The sequence below is a fragment of the Anser anser genome (genome assembly GCF_964211835.1).
Source record: "Anser anser genome assembly, chromosome: 3".
In the NCBI taxonomy this organism is placed as follows: domain Eukaryota; kingdom Metazoa; phylum Chordata; class Aves; order Anseriformes; family Anatidae; genus Anser; species Anser anser.
Genome location: NC_139722.1, coordinates 77,173,542 through 77,198,749, shown reverse-complemented (window position 1 = coordinate 77,198,749; position 25,208 = coordinate 77,173,542). Strand labels below are relative to the sequence as shown.

The 25,208-nt window shown below is 37.0% G+C and overlaps 1 protein-coding gene across 6 annotated transcripts in view; it reads right to left on the bottom strand.

Annotated features, from left to right (window-relative positions):
* Positions 1–13,273: 13,273 nt before the first annotated feature.
* The window catches only part of SMOC2 (SPARC related modular calcium binding 2), a 148,317-nt gene continuing 136,382 nt past the window's right edge, over positions 13,274–25,208 (bottom strand). For 2 of the 6 annotated variants that reach the window (XM_083830719.1, XM_083830723.1), the window contains exons 10-13: positions 21,579–21,681; positions 20,383–20,657; positions 17,849–17,889; positions 13,274–14,930 (exon numbers count right to left, since the gene is read on the bottom strand). In XM_083830719.1, coding sequence (XP_083686845.1) covers positions 14,907–14,930; positions 17,849–17,889; positions 20,383–20,657; positions 21,579–21,681 — 443 coding nt within the window. In that variant the 3' untranslated portion in view covers positions 13,274–14,906. Of the gene's footprint in view, positions 14,931–17,848; positions 17,893–20,382; positions 20,658–21,578; positions 21,682–25,208 lie in introns of all 6 variants that reach the window. The other 4 variants (XM_083830718.1, XM_083830722.1, XM_083830720.1 and 1 more) reach the window with 3 other exon arrangements.

Below are 25,208 nucleotides of genomic sequence, written 5' to 3'. Positions count from 1 at the left end.
CCATCTCCCTGATGAGTTCATTCCATAATTAACACAAGCAAGATGAGATGGTAGATCTCACTCTCACTGAAACCAGTGATCAATCATTTTCTCTACTGAACAAGGCACTTAACACAAAATTAGGACATTCAGCCTGCAAACTGAAATTCAGTTTTCTACAGGGCCAGGCAGAAGTGCTATGTATAAAGCCTCATTAAATCCTTATGGATTCTCATGAGATTTAAGTTGTTCATATGCCTCCCATGAGTCCTGAAATCCTTGTCTCAGACAGAGAATCAGTCTGACTCTCCTGGGTGTAACACAGCATAACTTTACAGATATGAAAAAAAAAAAAAAAAAAAAAAAAGACGCCTCTAGGAAGCTAAAAAAAGTTAGGTATCTCATGCTCCTCATACATTTCTTTGTAGTACGACAGTGACAAAACAATGCTGCTGAGGTGGTTAAAGCCCCTCTAGGGTAAAGCACTGTGTCATGGCCTCATTGCTGCCATGGGAGGAAAATGGGATATTCTATCAAACTATTGGATGGACATAAGGATGTTCCTTCAAATGATGTATGTAGAAAGTACGCATCTAGGATACATCCATCCTTAGAGTTCCAGCACTGAAGATACACATAATACTGTCAGTTTCTTTATTGCAGGGGTAAAACAAACAAACAAACAAACAAAAGTCTTCAAAGTAACTGCAAAAATTTTGCAGATGTTGCATTAGACAAAGCCAGAAAGGAATGTTTTACTAACCTAAACTGTTCATCATGTATCAAGTGACATGGAAGAAAAAGAACAGAAAATGTAAATGTTCATTTTTTTCTTTTTTTTTGGAAAAGTAAGACATTGCATATTAATCTTGATTAGGAAAATATGCAAACACTTCACCAGGGTATGATTGCTCCTAACCAAAGACCAGTAAAAAAGGCGTGGTTTTTTTTTTTTTTTGGTCCTTAGAACAATATATTTCTTCCAGAGTTTCTAAAAAATTATAAACACCTCTGCAATTCTGACGTTTTAAAATAAGATCCTAAGGAGCTTGAAGAGAGACTGAATTCTGAAGAAATGCTGTGTTACTATTCCCCTACAGCACTAAAAACTGCAAGCCAGAATATAATGCCAAGCCCAGCTCTCATTTAATAGTCCTGTTTGAGAAATTATACTTAATATTAACAAATGAAACAATAATCTAAAACACAACAGACTTCTGGTTTCATTTTAGGCAATAAAAATCCTTTGTGAGCTAGTGATAGCGCATTTTATAGACAGTATGACAGCAGCGGGGGGACAGATGCTTCATCTGGAGGAAAGCTTTGAAAGATGCTATTATCAGCACTTTCTGGCTAGCTGAGCTTTGATATTTTGCAATAAAATCAATCAGTGAATGCGAGCCATGCTTTGGAACAAGGAATTCATATTTGTGTAGGTAGGCACCACAAGAGACCTGATTTTTTAAAAAGTACTAAATTATGTCTTTGGTAGAAATGGTTAGAAAACCTGAGCATCAGAGCAGTCTTTATATAGTTGTTTTACAATATCTAAGTTTGAAAATCTTTGTTCCTTCTTATGGACTGTTAGACAGGACTCCTAAGCAAGGGTGATTGATGTGTTATTTGTATTCATATAAATTTTGAACACTGTGGACAACTTCAGGATAAAGGAGTGAGGATCTTCAAGATATTGTTTACACAACTCTCTTAAAAGTTATATATTATTAATACCAGGAAATTCAATCACAGATGTCAAACCATCAGAAATCAGGACCTTCACAGAAATATTTTTTCTTTGAGTCTCTTTTCTGTACCTACCTTGTTCTATGTCTTGTCATATTTACATAATTAGCTTCATGAAACTTGTTTAAACTTCTCCATAAATGTCAGGACCTCTTTGCATTCCTGGGAAATGCATAAACAAATTAATGTGAGGTCTTGGGCAAGATTCCTACCTGGCCAAACATGGGTGAGTCAACCTCTAGGACCTCAACTGTTAAGTCTGTGGGCCCTGCCCAGAGTCTTTCTCTTAGCAAGTGCTTCAGTAAATTTCTGTTTGGTTTGCTGAGTTGCAGCAATAGGTAGCTCCCAATGGGGTCCTGCACAACCTTGACTGTTTATGGGCAGGGAACAAGGGACCAAGAGAAGTTTCTCTGGTTAACTCCATGTCTGTCAGTTAGTGGGTCCCATGTCAGTCTCTCAAACCTTTCATCACGACATATATTTACATATCATAGTTCAAGGGCAGACAAAATGAGAAGAAGCAACCCCCAAAATTCATGGTATCAGTTGAAACAAGAATGGCTAGTATCTTTTTTCCCCACTTCTGGCTTTTAACAAACAAGGGAAAAAGTGCCATTGGGCTTTGGTAGTAGCTGAGCGCACAAGATTGTGTGAATTTTTAATCTTCATTCACTGTAAAGAGAGGATAAAACATGAAATCTAAAGTAACATGCCTGAAAGTACGTGTTGGAGCCAATATTTCCCTCTGGAAAACAAACATCAGTAAAGTTTGTCAGATCTGTGTCCTACAAGTAAATCTTGCCTCTAATTAAAATTTATATTAAAAAGTTCATTTTAAACAAGTGGTATTAAAGGCACTTTCCCCTTCCTCCTCTATATTATACATGTCTGTTTTGAAATTCACAAGCTGTGAAAGCCAAGAAAGCATGTAATCCGTAGTCTGACCTCCTGCCACACGTATGTGCATAGACCCTCACTCAGTTACTACTGCTCCAGGTCCAGCAATCTGGCTGAGTCAGTGAATATCTTCAGGGAAACACCAATCTTGATTTAAAAAGTGAAATTCTGTCCCCACAGCAGGATATGGAAACTCACCCACAGATCTTACTGATGTAATTACTAACTGAATTTTTGACTGTGGCAGGCTTTTAGCAAATACAAAGAAGTACAAAGAAACCTGGTGATATATGCTTTGCACATCTCCATGTTGGGGATCTGCAGTGATGTTATTTGATGAAGTAGTTGCTCTCTAGACCTCTGAGTAACTCTTCATTTTATGTGACCACAGGTAGATTCAAAATAACATGCAGACTCTAAACTAGGCAATTGGCAGTACTGATACAAATACCAGAACACAAAACAGCAAATTTACCAGGCTACGGCATCAGATGATCTGCAAACTGGGAGATATCAGATTTTCCAATAGAGCTTGTGGCAGAATCAATTATTTTCCAAAGTACAAGGATGTGCATTAACAGATGAAAATAATTTGTACTGGATTCACGTCTGTATTATCCATATTACCAGTGTTTTCTGACTACACTGGTAGTTTACAATAATGAACTGAATCTGCTCATGGTCCATGTACTATTTCTGAGGAATCCACAAAAGGTTGTCAAGAAAGATCTATTGTCCCAGCTTGAATTGACTTCTTTGGAGAAAGCACCTTCTTCAAAAAAAAAAAAAAATCAACAACAACAACAACAAAACACCAGTCAACTAAATAACAACAATAACAAAAAGATTTACAAATTGAAAAAAGCTAGAAACTACTAATTTAGGAGTGTGTTATCCTGTTTTCTGCATTACCAAATTAATAGGACAATTGACTCCTGAAAGAGCACGCAAGCTGAGACAAATGGAAGAGAAAGAGTTGCAGATTTAACAAAGAAAAATATACACATAAAAGGATTATGAAAAAAAAAAAATAGTCTTTCCCCTAAGAACCTTACAATGAAATTAAATTTCATTCATTGCTTTTCTTTCCGTGAAGAATGGAACTACCTGAATCCATATCTGAATTACCAAACTGGTGAACTATTTGGAGTTGCTTGCTATAAAGTCATAAAAGTACAACATACCTTCACACCTGCTGGCAGAAGGATGTTGGACTGCAGCCAAAAGAATCCCATGTGTAGTGTTAGAAGTGTTGGATTTAACTATATTATGTCCCATGTTAAGTGGCCTTAGTGACCACAGTAGGTGGGGATTGCCCTGTGTGTGGAAATGTAGATTATTGCCTTAGCCGAGGGAAATAGATTAGCACTAAGGGTGTCAGTCTGCTGTCCAGAGTGATAGAATTGGCAGGTGTAACTTCTAACTTGCAAAGAAAATACATTTTCACTGCAATATCTCTGCTTCGTTTATCTTTTTGCATGTGTTGCTTGCATTCATAATCCTGTTTGAAAAAATTTCCAGTATTTTCTGCAGATTTAAGGTTTCACCCCAGTTCATGACCTGGGAAGTTACCTAGAATTTGCTGCTATATAGCTTGTATTTTATTCACTCCCAGACCACAAGAGGAAAATGTAACCAAACATGAATCTCCCCTGTGAGTTATCTGATTGTCAAGTGGATAAACAAACAAAACTTGCTTTGAGTCAACTGAGACATAAATTAATAATCCTTCATTTTGACTTTCTGGAAACATTTTTTTGCCTTGTGCTAGCAAACGCTCTTTGTCAAATCTGACCAAAACTTGTGCAAAACTTTTTTGGGGGGTGAGTTTGCTATTCACCACAAACTTCATGCCAACTTTAGTCCAGTCAAAAAGATTTTAGCAAGCCTTCAGTCTCTCCACTTTTGCTGAGAATTTCAATATGGTATCTGTTTTCAGGGTAAAAATAAATAAACACATAAATGAAAAGCTGAAAGATATATATATATATTAATATTTTCTTTTCTTCAGAATCAGTTCCAAAGGCTTTCTAGAGCATATGTAACCCAGCTTTGTGATGTAATCTGTAGATTTTCCATGCACCTGGAAACAGATGTATGTACAGACTGGACTGCCAACCATCTTCTTTTACTGGAAACGGGTTCTCAGAAGACTTGTACAAGGATGGTGAAACTCAGCTGGTATATAAGCAGTGCACATAACTTCTATGGCTCTATTTATCAGGACAGATTTTGTCCTGTATTAGAAACACCTAATCTGTTGATTGACCCTTTAACTTTGGATTATGCACTTGCTTCTCACTCAACTTTCTTAAGATCCTTCAATATGAAATGTACAATTTGCTGACTTTTCACAATACATGGATCAACATTTTTTCATTCTGATGATGGCCTAAACCATTACATCAGTACAGATGTCTGGATTACACATTAGATACTTTTATCCTAGCTTCACCTATGAGAGAAACATAAGATTAAACTTAAAAAAATATATTTGGCCTGTAAAACTAGCACTGCCTTGTTCTCAAAATCCCTACCTTGGATTCACATACTTTTCATTACTCAGAAAGTCAGCCAATAAGCCCAGATACATTGCTTTGTATCTGAGGCCAAGTATGCCCTAGTCTGAGGTCTTAGAGTGAATTAAAGTTGAAGTTATGGTTGCCCTAACTTACTGCTGGCAAACGACCATTTCTCCTCCCTGCTCATGGAAGCCAGTCCTTGCACACTTCTGCAATACAAAGTAGGTCCCATCTGTTTCATCTGTTTATTCATGCCAGTGCTTATTAAGCCTGACAGAAAGGCTGCAGTGAGCCTGGCACTGTTTGTGGGGATGGCTCATGCTGGGGCTTGTCTGGAGTCTCGCTCAGCAGCTGAGCCCACAAAGGTGTGTTCTAAAGTGATGGCACTGGAGCCCTGCTTTATAACGTACCCAAGCACCACATTTAAACCTGGTGTCTAGACGGCTGTGCATTTAGCCCATCTATAGCAGCATAGTCCTAACAGGTTTTTAAGACAAAGAGCGTGTCTACTCCACAGGGTATGGGGTATGACAGAGTAACACACTGCTTGCACCGTAGGATGAGGTGAGAAGGGAAATGGTAGCTTCACTTTGCAAACATGAGCTCAAAGCCTGCACCCATCACACTGTCAGCCCTTGCTTTCAGAGAACTGGGCATATTTGTATTTGTATTTCAGAGTACCTTAACTCACTACCTTTGAGAGCATCTGCATGTTAACTCTCACAGGAACACAACATGATAAATTGGTGCTTCCACATTCTCCTCTCAGATCTTCCTTACTCTTCAAATCTGCTTACTGCAGCTGATCTGGACACTGGTTCAGTGTTCCCAGTGAACCAGCACACAGCTGGTCTGCACAGAGTTTTAAAGAAAGGTAGAGATCTTTATGTGGTAACAGAAATCCTCCTGTGAGTTATGTTGCCTGCATAAACATAGGTTTTGCTATTAACCACAGCACTGAGTGTTTATAGGAGGCAATTCACAAAGGATATTATACAGAGGGCATTGTCTTCTCATGCAGAAACATCTGTATGCATCTTCCTGTAGCAAATGTAACATCACTTGATATTAAATGTTGCTCTTCAGAAAAACTGAGTTGAAAGTTCACCAGAAGGCAAGTTTAAGAATAGCACAAGAAGGCATTTTACAGGTTTCCACATGTAGGTTTGCCTTTACAATTCCACCTGGATCATTTGTATTCCACTCCTTGCTATCTTCAAACAAAGACTGTCAGCCACATCCAATTATCTCATAGTTCTGTGATATACTACAACCACATGGAGGTTAAGATGAAAACAGTCAACTCCCTTATATTTATGGCAGACACACAAGAAATGGGAACCTTCTTTTGTGAAATCATGTAGCATGACAAAACCACGTAGTAGATCAGCGCGAGCTGAATTTTGCTCCTAGAATTGTGTGTAAAAGATTATGAACATTAACAAACCCTGCAATATAATTACTTCACTGGCACAATGTCATTTTGCTTGTCCTAAATTAGATATATATTTTTTTTAATTTTATTTCACTGTTTTTTATTTTAAAATATCAGTTGAGAGATTTATGATAGGAGCTAAATATATTTTAAATGCATGAAAGACAAAACATGAAAACACCATCATCAAAGCACTATCACCAATATATTGATGCTGGAGGAGATGACCTGTTAGGTTTCTCTCAGTTGTGTTTTCTATTAGTTTAACAGCACTGTTCAATATAGACAACAATTGGTACAAGTGGGGTGTTTTGTGGTGTGAAAGACTTTTTGGAATCCCACAAGAATAAATAAATAAACAAATAAAAAGATACACTATCAGTTGCAATCAGCCAAGGCTGTGAATGTGCCCATTACTGGCTTCTCCCCTATGACAAGGCCTATATTTTCCATTTGGAAACTAATGCCAACTACAGCAAGAATTATAAGTGAAAATATCTCTCAAACTGAGTAGTAGCTGTTAGTTTCATTTCTATGGCTCATAATGACAAATTTCTTAAGCAAAATCCATCAGACATGATGTTGAAAATTAAAAGAAAAAAAAAGTTGGAAGTGAAAGGGAGAATGTGATGACTGAGTCCCTACGCTCCAGTACTCATTTATGTGTTTAGCTACTAGTCAGTGTTTGTCAATGCCACATTTGAAAAGTCGTTTCTGTTGTCAGAAGGCACAGTTTGCAATCTTAATTCTATTGTGGAAGAAAAGCAGACATTTTGACTCTCAGCTATAGCAATTCTTTCACTTAACATAAATAAATAAATAAATAAATAGAAGGAAATGAAGCTTCTGATGTACCACAAAAGTCAGCATATTGCCTGGCTGGGAAATGCTTAGAGAGGTGTTTTCTCAATGTTTCTGACTAAACAGCTGTGGCATTTGGACTGCATGAAACTTGCTCACACTGGTGCCTTGATCCCCGTTTCTCACTGTGAAGAGGACACTGAGCTCTGGGAAGTTGCATGTCATAGATTTCAGGAGATAAATTATTCTTTCTATTTCAAAAAGATAAAATATAGCAGAGGCTCTGGAGTCTAAAACACATTTCTTTCACACACACAGACCCTTGTGTGAACTCCAAGCAACTGGTGAATCAGTGCCAGTTGTCATTTTCTTGCATTTTGTGGCAGTACTGCCTGGCTTGATGTGAAAAGCTTCCAGGCAGAATTTGTTCTGAGAACATCAATATGGACTGGCTATGCTGCTTGCTGCAAGGATGTATGTTCTGGACAGTTAAGAAGTCTTTGGTCTTAAAGCAGTGCAGCAGGAACTGGTTTTAAGCCAGGATGGCTGGCAACCCTCAGGGTCAGCCTCTTCTTCTTCACCTGGTCCTTTCCCCGCATCCACCTATAAACTGTATGTCAGCGTGTAGCTGGGCCTCTCCTCTCTCCCAGCTGCCCAGGGTATGTCTGCTTGCTATTTGCATTAGGACAGCATATGATGAACATGCTCCTTTACCTTCTCTACGGCACCTCTGAAAATCTGAAATGTGAGGCACTTCCTGTCATTAGCTATTATTCAAGTCATTTTCCGGATGACTATTCAAGTCTAATGAAATCAAGCTGCTTGTCATCAGGTCATCATGACATTTGGTACCTTGAACATAGTTCCAGTCTGAACCTGTTATATTTTCCATAGACTCTAAAGTTCTCTTGAACATATTTCTTTCACTCTCTTTCTCTGTCTTTTTCCCTCTCACACACAGTTACAAACCTTCAGAGTAAAGATTAAAGATTTTGAGAAGTATTTATATAATTAGTTTTAGCCACCCCAAGAGTGAACATAAAGGCAACCACAAAAAAAGACAATGAGAAGCCAGCACTCTCTTGTAATCCTTTGCCATCAATGTGTTGATTAAAGAAAATGTTGAACTGTAGGGTATCAGCCAAGCCTGTAGAGGATCTATTGGTACAATGAACAAAATAAAATAAATAAATAAATAAATCTAATTACACTTTGCTTGCATCTTTACTGAATAAGAAATACAAAAGAAAATTTATCTTTGTTGTGGTTCAGATTTCCTCATCCTGCTCAAATCTGCTCTTAATTTAGAAATATGCTGGTTTCTGCTTTCACATTTTCTTTAAATGTTGCTTAGACTTCCTGGATCTAAAGAAAGCCTTAGGATTGGCCATGAAAACAAATGTCTCTTGGAACAAAGAACCCAAGCCACCAAGATACAGAGGACCAAATTCAGACCTTATGTATTGACAGAGAAGTGATCCAAGGGCAGACTGCACCTTTTTTCTAGGTCAGAAAGTGGATGTGCAGTGTCTGAGTGAGATGCTGTCTCCAGAAAGAGGAAAATTGTGTCCTTTTCACCTGTGCCCCCTTTGTTCTTTTTTCCTTCCAAGCAAGGTCCCTCACACTTTCTCTCTCCATGTCCATATCTTATGGGCAGTTCTGCTTTCTTCTGTCTCTAGCATTTCTATGCGTGCTTTGTTTTCTTTCTTCTTCCCTCTGTCATTTATCCCCTTTTACCTTCTCCTCACATTTCTACCAACTCTCTCTCTTTTCTTATTTGTTCATTCTCCTTGTCTGCTCCTCCTTCACTTCCACATGTGCCTTTAACACAGAGCTCTGGCCAACCTTGCAGTTTCCCTGTGGTATCTCCATTATGCTCCTTCCATTCCTTTTCTCTCTCTCTCCCTCTACTTCACTTTTTCTTCTCTCTCTCTTATTTTTAGTAGTCTTTTTTAAACTTCATACTCTTTCTTTGTCTTCCACTTCAGCACCTCATCCTTCATATATTTTGTCTTGCAAAATATTTATTGAACTCTATATAAAGCAGCAACAGTATGATTCTGGCTCTTGGGAGAACAGTGAGAGAGGGCCTATAGAATAAGGTTCTTCACTCAATGCTAAGAGTTTAACACAAAGAAATATGCTACAGACTGAGAGAAGCATACTTCCCATCTGCAGAGCATTAAGAAGCTGATGTGTGCAGAGGCTGCTTCATCATATGGTGCTGTAAAATAAAGAGGAATTCTTAGGTGGGAGTTAACTGAGCACATGCATTTGTTGAATGGGTGACAGGGTACTTGTCAAATACCCCTTAGCTTAGACTTACATTGACACCCCACAGTTGAACCATGATGTTCTGGATTGATCTTGATTGTTCTGGATGGATTTGATGGATTAAGAAGCAAGTAGTTAGGGTTTGTCATTCATGATACAGGGAAGGGGTTTTCAGCCCTTTATTTATTTATTTATTTTTTTCCTCAGTAGATTATAACCCACCAGGGTAATAAAATCTCAGCTATGGAGTAATATGCTGTAATTTACAGTTTCTGTCATTGTGTTTTTTCTTGTGTTCTTTGTTCTGGTTCTTAGTCCCATTGATGTCCCAGCCTGGGATTTCAGAAGACTGAATCCAAGCTGTGGGTTCAGGAAGACTACCTTGGGAGCTGCATGCTGACAGAACTAGAGCTGTTCCTCAGGTAGTAGTCAGAATGGGTTTTGGCAAGCATCAAGCTTTAGATGAATTGTCTCGTAAGTGACCGAGATATGCTAGGGTATTAATTTAGGTTTAAGTGTGTTTGCATTCAGTCCCACAGCAGACTTATTTTGCAAAGCAGGATAGTACCCTATATATTTCTGCAGGTCACTAATTCACACTGCCATGGCTTCACTGCTTCAACTGTGTTGTGCAGAGATAAACTGGGATAAATACCCTTACCCATATTACGATTTTCTTCTTCTGAGTGCCTAGAGTGCTAAATCCATCTTTAGGCTCTAAACCTGTTAAATGAAAATGTAGCATGTCTTCATGGTTTAATGAAAATAATGATCATTCACTACCTTTTTTTTCCTTTCCTGACTGACTGCCTAGAACAGACATAGGCATCTTCATGGATGGTCTTCAGGTACTGAGTGAGCTTTATGAATGTTTATAAACTGTTATTTCTGGTGTAATATACAGTTGCAGCCTTCTGCCTACAATCTCATAGACTGTGCTAATCTTTTATGAGTTATTTTCTTCATAAAGTACCCATTCCAGCTTGGAGTAGATTCTATGTCAATATGAAGTATTTTGTATTTGATAAGAAATAAGATATTCTTTGTACTGAATTGATGTCAAGAATAAAGAGAGACTCTAGGGAAAGGATGCCTCCAATGACTGTATTTTATGGAAATATTGTACAAATGCAGAGAACTGTTTCTCATTTTCCTGTCTTCCTTTCCAACAGGCATTGTGTTCCAGCAGCAACATTAGTAAGAGGACAAAGCATATGACAAAACAGGGAAGGTGAGTCAGAGGATAAAGCAAATGACAAAATAGGGAAGGTGAATGTAGAAAAGGCAAATGATTGCAGATATTTCTGTTGCTAAACCAGATGAAAAACAGGCTCCTCTCCATGTTACCCCCCACATTTGACATTCTAGAGAAATGTGTTTTTCTGAATGCTTTCCACATACGTTTTTGTTTAAAGAAAAAAATAACATGCAATATTTATGCTTCTTAAACAAAGGGCATATTTTCACTTATAAAATTTGAACTGGAATAATTAAATGGGACAAAGAGTACAGTTTGTATCAGTAATTTACTATAATCGTTCTAATGTTTCAGACATCAATAAATTTAGCTAGTTGCTATTTAACGTCAAAGTAATTACTCCAAAATGACATCAATTTGCCATCCCAAAGAAAACAAAAGTAATAAACCTTTCACTTTCGACATTAAAGACTCTTTCACACCAGTTTCTAATGTAAATCCTAGTTATACAATATGCTAATGTAAATATTTAAAAGGGAGAGTTAAATTATCTTTGCCAGGGAAGGTTTCTTAACCCCTATTAATCCATCTTTTATTACTACTATTAAATGAAACATTAACTAAATCTATCAAAGCTTGCACATACTTAAATATCTTTAATGAAGCAGCTTATATTTTTCTTCCTCCTTACAGCTTTCTAGTAATGCCTTCTTCTCCAGTGGCTTATGGCACTTATGAAGGTCAAAAACCTGGTCCCAGTGAGAAAAGTGTGAAGTGTAACACTTATATGCAGAGAAAATTTAGTTTAAGTCTTCTCCCTTATGCTCATATGAACTGATGGCTTTTTGCTCTCTTCTACCTTTATTATCTGAAATTATATTAGCAAGAAATATTGTAATTCCAAACACTCATATGTTGTTCAGTCCTACAAAATGAGGATCTGAAAGCTATACTGGAAGAAGAATGAGAATTCAGTGATTTTGGTAAAATTGGAACTATGAAGTTGGTCTACTTCTAGGGGTGAGAGCAGGATGAGAAAGTTATCCAAAGTGTTGACAAAACATGGAACATTTCTTACTGTGTGGCCTGTTGACTAATGGACATTGCAACAGACTGGACAAATCATTGAACTTATAGACATTTTACAAAGTTAATAGTCTTCTACTTACAACTTTATAAAAGCTCTAAATAAATCTGTTCAGCAACAGCTGGAACTAGAACAAATAATGGTCAATGAGAACCAGAACATACGTTGTGTTTTCAATAAGAACGGAATTAAAATTGCATCTGAATTGTTGCAATTCATTGAATAGGGGAAAAACTAGAACTAATTAATTACTGTGGAACTAAATAAACACTGGTACTCTGGTGTGAGCCTGAGGGCCTATACACATAGATTCCTTTTTGATATCAAGGCTATGCTTCGTTACAACTAGAAGAGCCAAGATTTCTCTGAGTTTCACTATCCTGTGTGTATAAAGGAGATATAGGAACCAAAAGAAAATTTACCAAGCTCTCAAAAGTGTTCCATTTAGGGATCAGAACTCTAAATAGAACTATGAGAACTAGGTATTGATTGTAGCAAAATAGTGTAACCACTAAAAATTGATATGGACCATAAACTATGTGACAATACCAAAACCTGTGCAAAGATGAAATACTTTGAGCTTCCATCACTGTTGAGTCATCAAATGACTCAATGTTGTAGAAGTCTTTGGATATCCAAGAGAATGCATATGGCATTTATTGTGATTTAATAAGCTCTTAAGGCTATTCTTTAAATAAGGAAGGCTAGTTAAAATTTGCCTCCCCACACACCTTTCCAGTTTAAATAGGCTGACACTTCAAATTCATGGACATAGCATTCATCTTCCATTCATACACATAGCAAAATATTTAATTGCACACATTTGTATTGTGTCCAAAGGCCACAGTGATAGATTTAGATGATTCTTACTAAATCTAAAATTACAAAATGCTGCTATTAACTATTCAGGTATTGAGTACTCCTCATGTTTTGCCTGTTGAGTATTCCTCATGTTCTGCCTCTCTCTGCTCATCATTTCCAGTCAGGTTGAAGGTGGCCCGGCAGTTTACAGTTACACTGAGGGGAAAAGTGCCACACTGCACTTCACTAAGAGGCAAAAGAACAAGCTGAAACTATATAGAGATGGCAGCAACAAAGAATCTGGCCTCAAAATCACTATTTTGAGAAAGTAGTGGTGTAACTAAGGCATGAATTTCAGGAGAAAATAAGGTATGAACCTAAGGAAAGAAGGCAGTAAGGGGTCAGGGAAAGAACAGAAGATAAGCGCAATATGAGGTCATGAGGTTTCTTGTAAACTTATTGCAATGGTGAAGTCACCATTGTATGTACCTGTTTCCAAAATTGTCCATGTCACAGAAGAAAAACCACTAGCATAGTTTGATAGCATACTGAGCTTTAATTTATAAAGAAGATTAAATTCAAAGCTTAACATTATAAAAGAATAACAAATACTTTTTAAAACAAAAATACAAGATAACACACGGTTCTAACTTGGTTCCTCCTGTTACCAAAGCTTAGAGTACACATTTTCTGGGGTACAATTCCAATGCATACAGTGTTTCCTATCACCTCAGCATATATCCATATGTTGAATTAAAATGAAACATTTTTATTTGCAACATAGCTTTTCCAGGTAAAAGCTTGAGCCAGGGTGCTATTATGATTAGCTAGTCACATGTCAGATCCCACACATTATTTAAACAAACCAAAATGAAATCACTGCTTGTTGCAACATTCCTTCTTTTCCATGTCAGTTCCTAGATGCCAGCAGTCCATCTACCACTGCATCGATCAATCCAGCTCCTTGTAACTCACAGCTGTTTAAGAGCTGAACCTTTATTTACTTGGGTCTCCTGCTCACATCCACAAGTTCTTATTCACCTCAGGCACACATACAAAAATGTTGGGAGCTGGGGGGGAAATGACAGAGAAGGTATGAAAACTTGTGAGAGCTTCTTTCAGACAGCAAGGAGAAACCCTCAGGCAGGGGTGATATGAGTAGCCCCTCCTTAAGGCAATGCTTTATAATTTGTTCAGCTTTACCTCTAGTGGACCCCGAGGCAAAGCAAAGAGTTGATGGGGACAGCCAGGTGTAGGAGAAGAAAAGGTTGACAAAACCTTTTAGCCTTCTCTGTCTCTTTAGAGTTAGATTTACAATTCTGACCTATATCAAATCTATGCTTTGTGCAGAATCATGCTGAACCAGACTACTATCCACCTTACTCATTCTTGGTTTGCTGTGTTAAAAAAAAAAAAAAAAAAAAAAAAAAAAAAAAAAAAAAGAGAGGGCGGGACAGAGAGAGAGAAAGACTACCACAACTTATATTGGCAGGCACCTCAAAAATGGATAAAAGGATACATTTTTGTACTAAAATCCTAACTGTAGAATAACTGTTTTGAATCGGTTAGTGGTTGCATTCTCATTGCATGATCTTTGGTAAGCATAATAATAAACACTAAATGAAGCAAAATATTGCCATTGGTGAAAAATCTGTTTAGTTAAAAACTGCGGAAACAAGTCAACAGCAATTTACACACTTCCCTCAGTTTTGGAAATCTGAAGCATCCAACATTGCTTGGACAAAATTGAGAATACAGTAGACTTTTCAGCGTAACTCTACTTAAATGACAGTATTGGTTAAGAAAAACAAGGTATACTATTGAAACCAAAATACATAGAATCAGGTTTCTTTGCTAATATTTGCCAAAGAACTATTAAAAAGAAAAAAAAAAAAAGAAAAAAAAACAGTTTAAATGCAAACTTTTACATCTCCAACATGTTTTACATATTTTAGACAACAAAAGAATGCACATACATTGTATGTGATAATTTTTCAAAACTAGCCATTACATTTTCACAGATTAAAAAAAGTCTGTTTAAATATTTCATTTCTACAAAGTGAATTTACATTTTAAGTACAAAGTGCAAATACTACAGTTGTTCTTATTGCCTTTTGGTGAGGAAATCTCCCACATGTCAAAGAGATCTGCCTTGGATCAGTAAGCTGTTCACCCTTGCTTCTTAGAAACTTGCTGAAAGACAGTTGGAAAAATTTTCATTAATGATGTCCTCAAATAATCAAGTATAAACATTTATCTCTTTGTATTTCAGCGGTATCCACATGCTACTGTCAGGACAAGAATTCTACACACACACACAGGAAATACAATGATCCTGCCTTGTAGTCCTTCATGGCATATATGAAGAGGGGTATGAGCAACATCTTTACCATTTCTTACCTGTAGCTGCTTTAAATTTATACATATCAAACACTCAGTTCTAGCAATTGCCTAGGCAAGTCCCTGGTGCAATATACCTTTCAATGGCATGTGATGCATACGGAATGGGCTGCTGGCCAAAGTCTTATGAACATTCTATAGTTTCCTTGTAAACTTTAGGCTAGGCTGCAAAAGATCCTTTGGGTCTCATTGACAGTATGTCAGTATGTATGTGTGTGTTTGTTGGACAGGGTGGAGCTGAGAAAGGGAAATACACGTGGCCACTGCCTCCGTTGGGTCAGATCCATCATGTACTTGACCTCATTTAGAACAACTGCTGGTGGTACATTAGTACATCTATATCTGCCTTCTTTCTGTAAGTTTCAATGTGTGTATACAACTACAGATGTGCCCATATATAAAAAAGTATTCAGCAATACATGCATAAGCACACACAAACATATATTAGAACTACTATAATGCACTAGTCAAAAATGAGCTTTTGAATGCCCACCTCCTGAGTGATACCAATCTGATCACTCCTTCTCAGATGAGTGGTTTCTTTTAACCAGCTTCCCAGTCCAATTCCTTTCTAATAACTTCCTTTCAAGTGAAAACTTTTGTGATGAAAGCCACCTTCTGCATTTGCAGCCTTGTATTGTTCAAGTATGAAACTGCCAACAGATGGTTTGCTGAGCCAGCCTTAATTCAAGGCTATCATTTGTCAGCAACAGCTTTTAAAATAATTGGTGCTGATTCAGCAAAATTATTGGACAATATTAAAAAAAAAATAGAAGCTCTAGGACACTTTTATTACAGATTCTGCAAGTCAGAATCAGATTACAAGAAAGGGGAGAGGGCTTGTCATGCTTCAAGTGTAATGCACGTGTGCCAGTAATTGCCATTATATAATTAAAATAACCCCTTTGAATGTTCTTGAGTTCCGACAGGATAATTATTTTCAGGCTGCTTTGTTTAAAGTGTAAGTGATTTGTGGAGGGAACTTGAAAAGTTAAGACCACAAACATTTGTTTAAACAAACAGAAACTTATCACATCCCTCAAGCTGTGAGAACATTTTATATTCCATCAAAGGTATGTTGGAGGTCTCTGGTAAAACCCACAACCAATGTTGAGCTTGCCTTAGGAAGTGTGAACCTAACATCAAACAAATCAGAGACAAAGCAAGTAACAAATTGGCTAGCAACAATGACAGGAAGGCTTCTTTGGCTTGTGGGGAGGTTCACCCTGGGTTCATTTTTTAACAAATTAATATAGCTTTCTGATAGATGGGAAGACATTGACCACAACTATGGTAATGAGGTATTTTTAACCAAATTCCTATTTTCCCAGATACAGGATTACCTGAGCTGATGTTATAATACCCTTATATGAATACCTTTAAAAACAATTCATCACTGGAACAGATTCCCCAGGAATGTAGTCACAGCACCAAGCTTGTCAGAGTTTAAGAAGCATTTGGACTGTGCTCTTAAGTTATATGGTCTGAATTTTTGGGTAGACCTGTATGGTGCCAGGAGTTGGACTGGATGATCCTTATGGGTCCCTTCCAACTTGGGATACTCTATGATTCTGTGATTCACTGATGTTTTTGTAGGCATTAACCATTTAATTTCTCTAAAGAATACAGAAGTGAGGCAAGAACAGTAAGAAGTTGATTCTCTTACTAAATGATTAAAATAATTGGCAGATTCACAAGTCCTTCTTCAGACACATGTAAAAGTATCACGAAGTTGTGCCCATGTTGTCCAGAAAAGTGAATCTTTGGGATTAATGATTACAAAAATAGAAATACAGACATAAGAAGATTTTTTTTGTTTTGTTTTTTAACTTTCTCCCTTGTCTTCCATTTGAACCTCTCCTTTTCAATGTCTAATTTACCTTGATTTAAAAATTCTACTTTTGTGCCTTTTTAGCTCTGAATGCCATGTGTAACCAAAACTCTATGAGTGAAAATACACTGGTGTTATTCAGAAGGGCAAGACAGAGTCTTTACAGAAAACTGATGCAAAAACAAATCATGGATTATGTTGTCAGGGCACTTGACATTTTATTTGTTGCAATCATTCTACAGACCAAACCAATTTTAGTTTTAACATACATCATCAGACTGATGCAAATCCTATGTTCTCCAGCATCATTTTACAGAGTCAGCAAAGGCATTTCAAAGTGACAGCTCTTTTCTTTCTACTAAGATCTTAAAAGGTATCTAAAACCACTATAGAACAATTCAGTGGTACTCACAGAATATATAGATTTTCATAGGGTATGGGAAATACATGGCTTCTTGCACAAAGAGTAATTTCAATCACTGTAAGTTTGCATCTATGGTATGACACAGGAAAGTTAACAGAATTCAGTTAAAGCAAAAGGTGAATGAAGATGCAGCACACTTTTTAAAAGTGTATGGGAATTCTGTCATTCAGGAATGCAGAAGACTTATATGAAGGCTCAGTTACAGTCATGTAATTATCACTAGCCTGGATGTCACTACACTTTACTAGGAACATCCACAGGCAGGTCTATTCCACTTTGCATTTTGGTACATTTACTCTGCACCTGTAGTTGACTGAATGACTTTTCTTAGATAAAAACAAAACCAAGATTTGTTAATTAGGATGCTGATCTATGTTTTCTTGTAGAATAGCAGACTAATGCATTCTGAAGCTGCAATGATACAGAAATGGAGATTTTGCTCTCCTCAATACTCACCTGCCTGCTGGATGAAGTGCTCTCAGTGTTGGTTTTAGGGGCTGCTAAAAGGGGGAAAAGAAAACATTGTAAACATGACTTGCAAGTTATATGTAGCATCCTAAGAACTGAAGCCCTCATTTTGAAAAAAAGCAATTTTTAGAGCAGGGTAACTGCACAGCTTTCAAATAAATGAGAAAATATTACACATCTTTAACTGAAACATCTCTCTCTCTCTCTCTTTTTTTTTTTTTCCCTTTCCTCAGTATCAGCATTGCTTCTTTCATATGAAAGCTGGATAACAGCATTTCTGACCAGCTAATACATGGCATTTGCTTTGGACAGACTGCACCTATTCAGTATTGAGTATTTCAAACTTATTAAATCTTTAGGAGTAAATATAGCCTATTATGCTTGTGGGAAAGAAGCATGTAAAAGCAAAGACTGTCTGGAAGTATTCACTTTACTTAAAGATATTGCACAGGAACAGCTCTAGCAGCCAAATATGTTGTTCACATTTAATCTGTAAAACAGCAAGGTTATTGCTGCTGGCTTTTAAGTTTCTGCTTAGTGTCAAAATCCAAGATGGTTCTCTAAAAGAAGAGAGAAATAATAAAAATAAAAATTGATAAAAATAAACCAGTTATATCAGTCTGCTGGTTCATTCAATTTCACAAGCAAACTTGGGAGGCTGGGGAAGAACTTACCCTCTTGGTTTTCTGTGTCAGTTTGCTAGTCAATCAAGCTGCATTCAGACAAAGACAAACTAAAGAGGACCTTAAAAAATGCTTCAGAAATTACCATTCCCTTAAGAATATATGTTTTGCAGCTCTCTGGCTTTTACATTGCTTCAAATGGTTCTCACAAGACACCTGGGTCTCACACAGAGTGACACAGTCACCTCCTTATCTCAGCTTTCATACCTCAGGTGACAGGGTCTCACCTATTCCTAGAAATATAACTCTAGCCCTAGGAAAGTGGTGATTGAATCCTTTTGTGCAAGTAAAAGGATTATCAGTAAGGAAATTTTAACTACTAAAGCAGGAGAGACAAAAAAAATACTGATATTCTAATAAAAGCTATTTTATGGTCTTGTCTTAAAAACATGTATTGTTAGGAAGGCAACCAAATGATCTAGTTTAGAAATGTTTTCCAACTGGATGCTCTTAGTGCAAAAGTATTTTTTCCTTCCCAAAACAAATATTCTTATATTTATGAGCTTTCTGGGGGAGAAGCACTCTTCTGCATAAGAATCATTATTACTTCAGCCAAATGTGTGTGATCTTCATATAATTTAATGTATTTTAAAACTTACTATTCTGAAACGGGTAGTTTATGGGAAGCAGGAGAATCCTATTTTTTTTTTAATTTTTTTTTTTCCCACTGGAATGGGCACTGGAAAAAATGGATCTTGGTTTGAATCTTGCTATAGCTTTCCTTTATGTCTTGGATCAATGATGTCAGACCCAATTTCACCTAGTATAAAAGCAAAGAGTGCTAGCTACAGCAGGATAAAATTGTTTTGAGGTGGATGTTAAAATATGAAGTGACTATAGTGGCCTCCGTTTTAAGACACTGGATTACCAAATAGTGTAAACGAAAAATAAAGTGTTACATTTCTTTTTTCCACATTTATAGCATAAAGACAACAATATTCAGCCACCCTCATATACAGTATTTTACCTTTGCATAAGTGAAAATTGCAAGGTATTATTATTAAGTCCACAAAATATCAGAAAAAAAAAATCTTGATTTCATATTTGTTTTGAGAGATCAATTTCTGTGAGACATGGACAATTTACTTTATTAGTGCAACATAGAGCTGTTCCTCTTTTCTGCAACATACCCTTTCTATACTTGAATATAACCATTTCCCACTTGCCATGCTCTTCATTTCCTATGACTCTTTTATTTTACTTTCCTGGCTTCATCTTAGGGTCCAAAGCAAACAGAACAATTTGCCCCCATTCATTTTCTACAGCTTCTTACAGCATGGAGTTACTGTATATGTTCTTCTATTGTTTACAAAATATTTTAGATTCTTCTTCTTTTTCAGGGATTGTGTGATTGAATTCTGCAAGGACCGTTATACACTGTAAATAATTGTTCCTCTTTCTATCAGTTTTGCAGCAAGGTAACTGGCTGTGTACCAGTAGTTGTCCCACCTGTTTGGTAGATGACCACATTCCTCACATCATCTCTAAACCACATTTGAGAAATAAGTCATTAGAAAGCTCAACAATGTTTTTGCCTCCCAGCAGGAATCCAGGAAAGCATGGGTGTGATACTTGCACTCATTCAGAACACATCACTATAATGACATTGAACAGGCATTTCAATAATGATATGATATCAATGGTATTGTATCCTCTTAGGTTTCCTGCTCTAAATGTAGAAGCATATATCGAACAAACAAGCATCTAATGGGCTGAAAAGCTTTTGTTTCTCAGAGCAAAGTGTTAATTTGCATACCCAGAAGCTGCTTTCCTGTCATCTACCCTAAGCAAAAGCTATAGGTTGAAAAATCTATACAAAAAGATAGAAAAGGTTCTTACTATGGCGTTTCTTTGTTTCTGCTTTACCTTCTTCTTTTGTTACTCCCAGGCAACCCATTAATTCTTGAACTGACAAGGACTTATCATTGTTCACATCACAGTATTCCACAAACTTTTTCACACATTTTTTGGGTTTTGATTTCTTTCTTAGGAACCTTTTAAATGGCTTGATTTCTTTCTTTCCAATGTCACCACTGGAATTTTTATCTAGTTGTTTGAAATACCAGTGGACTACTCTCTCTTCCAGAGTGTGATTTGGATCAGGTTCTGAAACCCTGAAACAGAAAATAGGTGTTAAGTCTTTATTCTGATACAGAAACCCCGGGTTATTCCTTTGCTTCTGAATAGTTAAAGCATTGTTAGATGTTTTGCTACATAAGCCTCTCTGCTTTTGGCTACTAGTTTCTTGCAGTGAATACTTCTCTTTTCAGTTTGGCCAACTGCATCCTAAATTTTATCCAAAGGGCTATAGTCTCCTTTTAGTTAATTCTCTTAAGCTGTATTGAGGTCAGCACAGTTCTCAGAACATTGCACCTTCTCCTTTCATTTCCTTAAACAAAGAAAACTGAAGAGAGAAATAAACGAAAGACAGACATGGCAGGAACATGAAAACATATAATATACATAACTGAAGTATGTCAACAGTCAACATCACCAAATACCTAGACTCAATTACAACCCATGATGGATGCTTTCAGATAAAACACCAAAATGTACTGAATTACAGGGTGAGCTATAATAATAAATGCCCCCTCCTTTCAGGTAGTAAGCACCTGACCTGCAGATGCCCAAAGTTTGCCAACACTTATGTATTTTTAATTATGCCTATGGATGTTGAAAGCATTTATTTGTTTTAGAAGCAAGTAGGCAAAACATAAATCAGGAAGGCAGCACATATTCATCAAGTAAAGGCTGACAAGAAAAACAAAGACCAAGGCACAGTTGCACCAGAAGCTACAGATAAATTTAAGTTGTGCTGCTGATGAGAACTCAGCCATCAGGTGTATCTCTATTTAGTGGACATATTCCACAGTGGTAACTTTGAAGTAAACTATCCTAGATAGATAGGTTCTTGGAAATTTACCCTTTGTGAAGGCAGGAGAAGAATTACTTCTCAAAGTTCTTAACAATTCATTCACCACTGCCAGAGTCCTTTTAAAGACAAAAAAAAAAAAAAAAAAGGATCTGAAACCCACCGGCTAGAAGACAATGATGGATCAGAGACTGCATGCACCATATCTGTGGACAGTGCATCCAAAACACTCGTCAGGAACTCATTCTTCTTGGCCCCTGGACAACCTAGAAAAAACAACAGATTTTTTTTTTATTGTCTCCTATTTTTATGACATTCAACTTCCAACAGTATTTCAAAGTTAGAGATAGATGCGATTCATGTACACAGAACTCCCATAAATGGTGGAAAAATTTAGAACCTAATTCAAAGAAAAACACCTAAATTCAGGCATATATCTGTATCATAGAGCAGGAATAGAAAAGCATCCCTTTGATGTCTAGCAAGGTGGTTTGTATACCTTGGAGTCCTCTCTTTCAGATGGGGCATTATTCTTACCTCTTTAAGATGCTTTATCCATGTTTTCACATTTTGAAAAGAGCAGCTTTGAAATAATAGAAGTTTGTCCATCACACAGACCATTTGAAACATTGACTAGAAACCCACAGCACAACACCTCTTTCAGATTTCCACCTTTGCTTCTCTGAACTACCATTGGTTTTCTCAACACACATTCTCTTACTGTATCATTTTTCTGATATTTAAAATGGCAGTCAACTCATTTCTTCTTTCGCTTTTCTCTAGGAATTAATTACCACTATACAGTACTTAGCAAAATAGGATGCTGTTAGATGGTTCTTTGGATCACACTGTGGGAACCTATGGTGATGCGAGATCATCCACATAATTACATTCCTTATGCTACAAAACTTTTGTCTGAAAGAAACTGACAGCGCATTTCATACACATAATACATTAGATAAATGTATACTGAAAGATCCACTCTTAGAGCAGTGCAGCTGGAGCAGATAAATCCATCTGACAAGAGAATGGTTGTTGACACATGGAGGTATGCTTATACAGCACACCTGCTTCCTCTCTTCTTCCCTATAGCCCTGAGCCAAACACCAGGTCTTCACCTAGCCCTGTAACAGCTGAGTTAAATTCTAATATGATCCATGAGCAGTGACACAGACATCACAAGCTTGAAGCTAGAGGCCACCATTCACAGCTGATTCTGTGCTGGAAGCCCACTTACCTACAGTTCTTCTTGGAAGTCAAAAAGGAAAATGCTCTGAAGGGTTGTGGGAAAGGAAGATAAGTTAATCAGAAGGTATTTATTATTTTGTTAAACTTCTCAGTGGCTTCTGGAGCAGGTAGTAGAATTATCTGTGCCTGAAAAGCCTCATCTTGCCCAGCAAATTATTTTTTAATACATCCCATGTTGATCCAAAGAAATGAACCTGTGTTATATTAGCCCTGAGCTGTGTTACAGTAAGAATAACTCAGCTATTATGCATAGCAGCAGCAGCACCCATTACATGTTATTGTCCAACACATTTATGAATTTATGAGTTCCCTATCTCTTATGAGTTTGCCTTCTGCACCAGGGATATTTTATTGAGTAACTATGAAAGGCATATGACAGGAATTCAGTGAAGCAAGTTCCACTGCACTAAAAGTACCCATCTGAAACCAGATGTCACTCTCCTAGAAATGTTCCTTTTCCTTTAGTCTTTAACCAGGATTTTGGTGTTTTTTGTTTTATTTTGTTTTCTTGTTTGTTTGTTGGTGTGCTTTTATTTCTGCTACAACTGGAGTGAAAAGGGAAAAAACCAACCAACCAAAACAAACAAAACAAAAACACACACACACAAAAAAACATAGCTATGATTACAATCCTAAATTTGAGTTCAGTGAGACAAGCTCTTGAGCTATCTCTGTCAGCTACAGAAATGATAAAGGTGGCAGGAGATTAATAGGGAGGGACAGAGGAGCGTATCAACAGGCTCCTGGCAGTATTCAGTACATAGTTCAGAAGTATACTCTTTTAGAACAAAGAGTTTTCTAGTAAGTAAGGTCAAACTAAGTTGTGCACTGTGATTTAAATGAAACCCTGTAACTTTGAAAGTCACAAAAGCCCTTCCACCCAGAGATGAGCAGACAGAGCCCAAACTGCTCCAATCCAGAAGGCACATCCAGCCACGCTGCATGGCAATGTGCCTGAATAAAGCAACCAAGTCTCTAAGTAATCTGTTGAGTTCAGCACTACATCTTGCCAGCACAGATTCTATGCTGGAGGACCAGAGCTGGTTCTCTTCAAAGCACAGGCAAAAATTGCTCTCTCCAAGGCTGCCCACGTAGAACTGTCATGAGTGATACAAGCTTCATCCATTTCTTGCTGGGGTTGTTACTGTCATAAAACAGAAGCCTGAATCCTACTCCAAACATGCGTTGTGAATTGATACAGGGCTCTTGGAAACTGCAGACAGTAATACCTCAGTGTATAACAATGCAGCACAATAAGGAGACAAGATAATTTGACTTTTGGTTTGTTTGTTTCTCTTTTCTTTTTGGGATATATGATAATGTTAATATCCAATTTGATTTAGGAGCACCATCTGACTTTTTCATGTCAGTTATTAGTGTATTCCTGAATCATCTGTAAGAAACAAAAAAGTTTGCTTTGGGTAGTTTCCACTGCTGTCCAGGGAGCTGCTGTGCATACATATGCTACAGATGTAGGGATCAAAATCATGATTTAGCTTAATATTTATGAGGTACAGTTAGGTAGGAGAAAGAATTAACTTTTCAATTCACAAGAAATCACAGGGGGAAAAAAATCCACAGTTTAAAGCCAATCTCTGACACTTTTTCCCAAGATTAAGAAAGGTTTCTAAATGTGCTTTGCATAAAGTTGCAATAGCAGCTGACAGTAACAGAAGTCTTCTCATAGAAAAGAAATCTTGCTGTTAAAACAAACATTATCTGTTGCTGTGGAACATTCTAAATTATAACTCTACTGCTTAACATAAAATGACACCCCACAAAATCCTCACCAGTTAAATACAGAGAAAATATTCAGTTTCTCCCAATTATAATTTTTGCTGATGTGTGGGCAATCACACAGCAATTTACCTCACAGTGAAATCTCTGTTCTTTGCAGGTGTTATTAACTCAAAATAATTCTCTGGAGGCTTCATGCTGAGCTTTAATTTTCAACAAACTTGCGGATGAAATGGCAAGACTAGGGGAGCTTTAGCTTGATTATAATGAATAATTCACTCTTAGTGGACTAAATAGAGAAAGGGAAAGCACAGTTTGTTATGAGAGCCTTATGTTTCTTACTATGGTTTAAGTGTTACAAATTTTTCTTGTGCAGCTGCTTGTCCTGTGTGGATTTGACAGCTTACATAAATAATAATTTTTTGTCAAAGTGTTGAAGTTGAAACCACATGGAGTTACCCTACAGGTTCAGAGATGTAGCACAAAATTGAGTGTTTGCTTTAAGGATAGTTTTACTCAGAGTAAACCTTAGACCAACAAATACATACCACAAATGGAGAGAATACACAAGCACCTCATTTCAACTACAGCATAAAGGCAATCAAAGAATCTTCATTATATTATTATATACCTCATATTTATATATACGTCTCCATAAACATATCTTACATTAATATGAATAATAGATTTTTGGAGTTAATCTGTGGATAGGTACCTGTAAACCTTCTGAAGTTGGAGGTTCCTGCTTGGTTGATAATAATCTATTACTGTCAATCTTGGAAGAATATCTTTTACTGAACATCTGAAG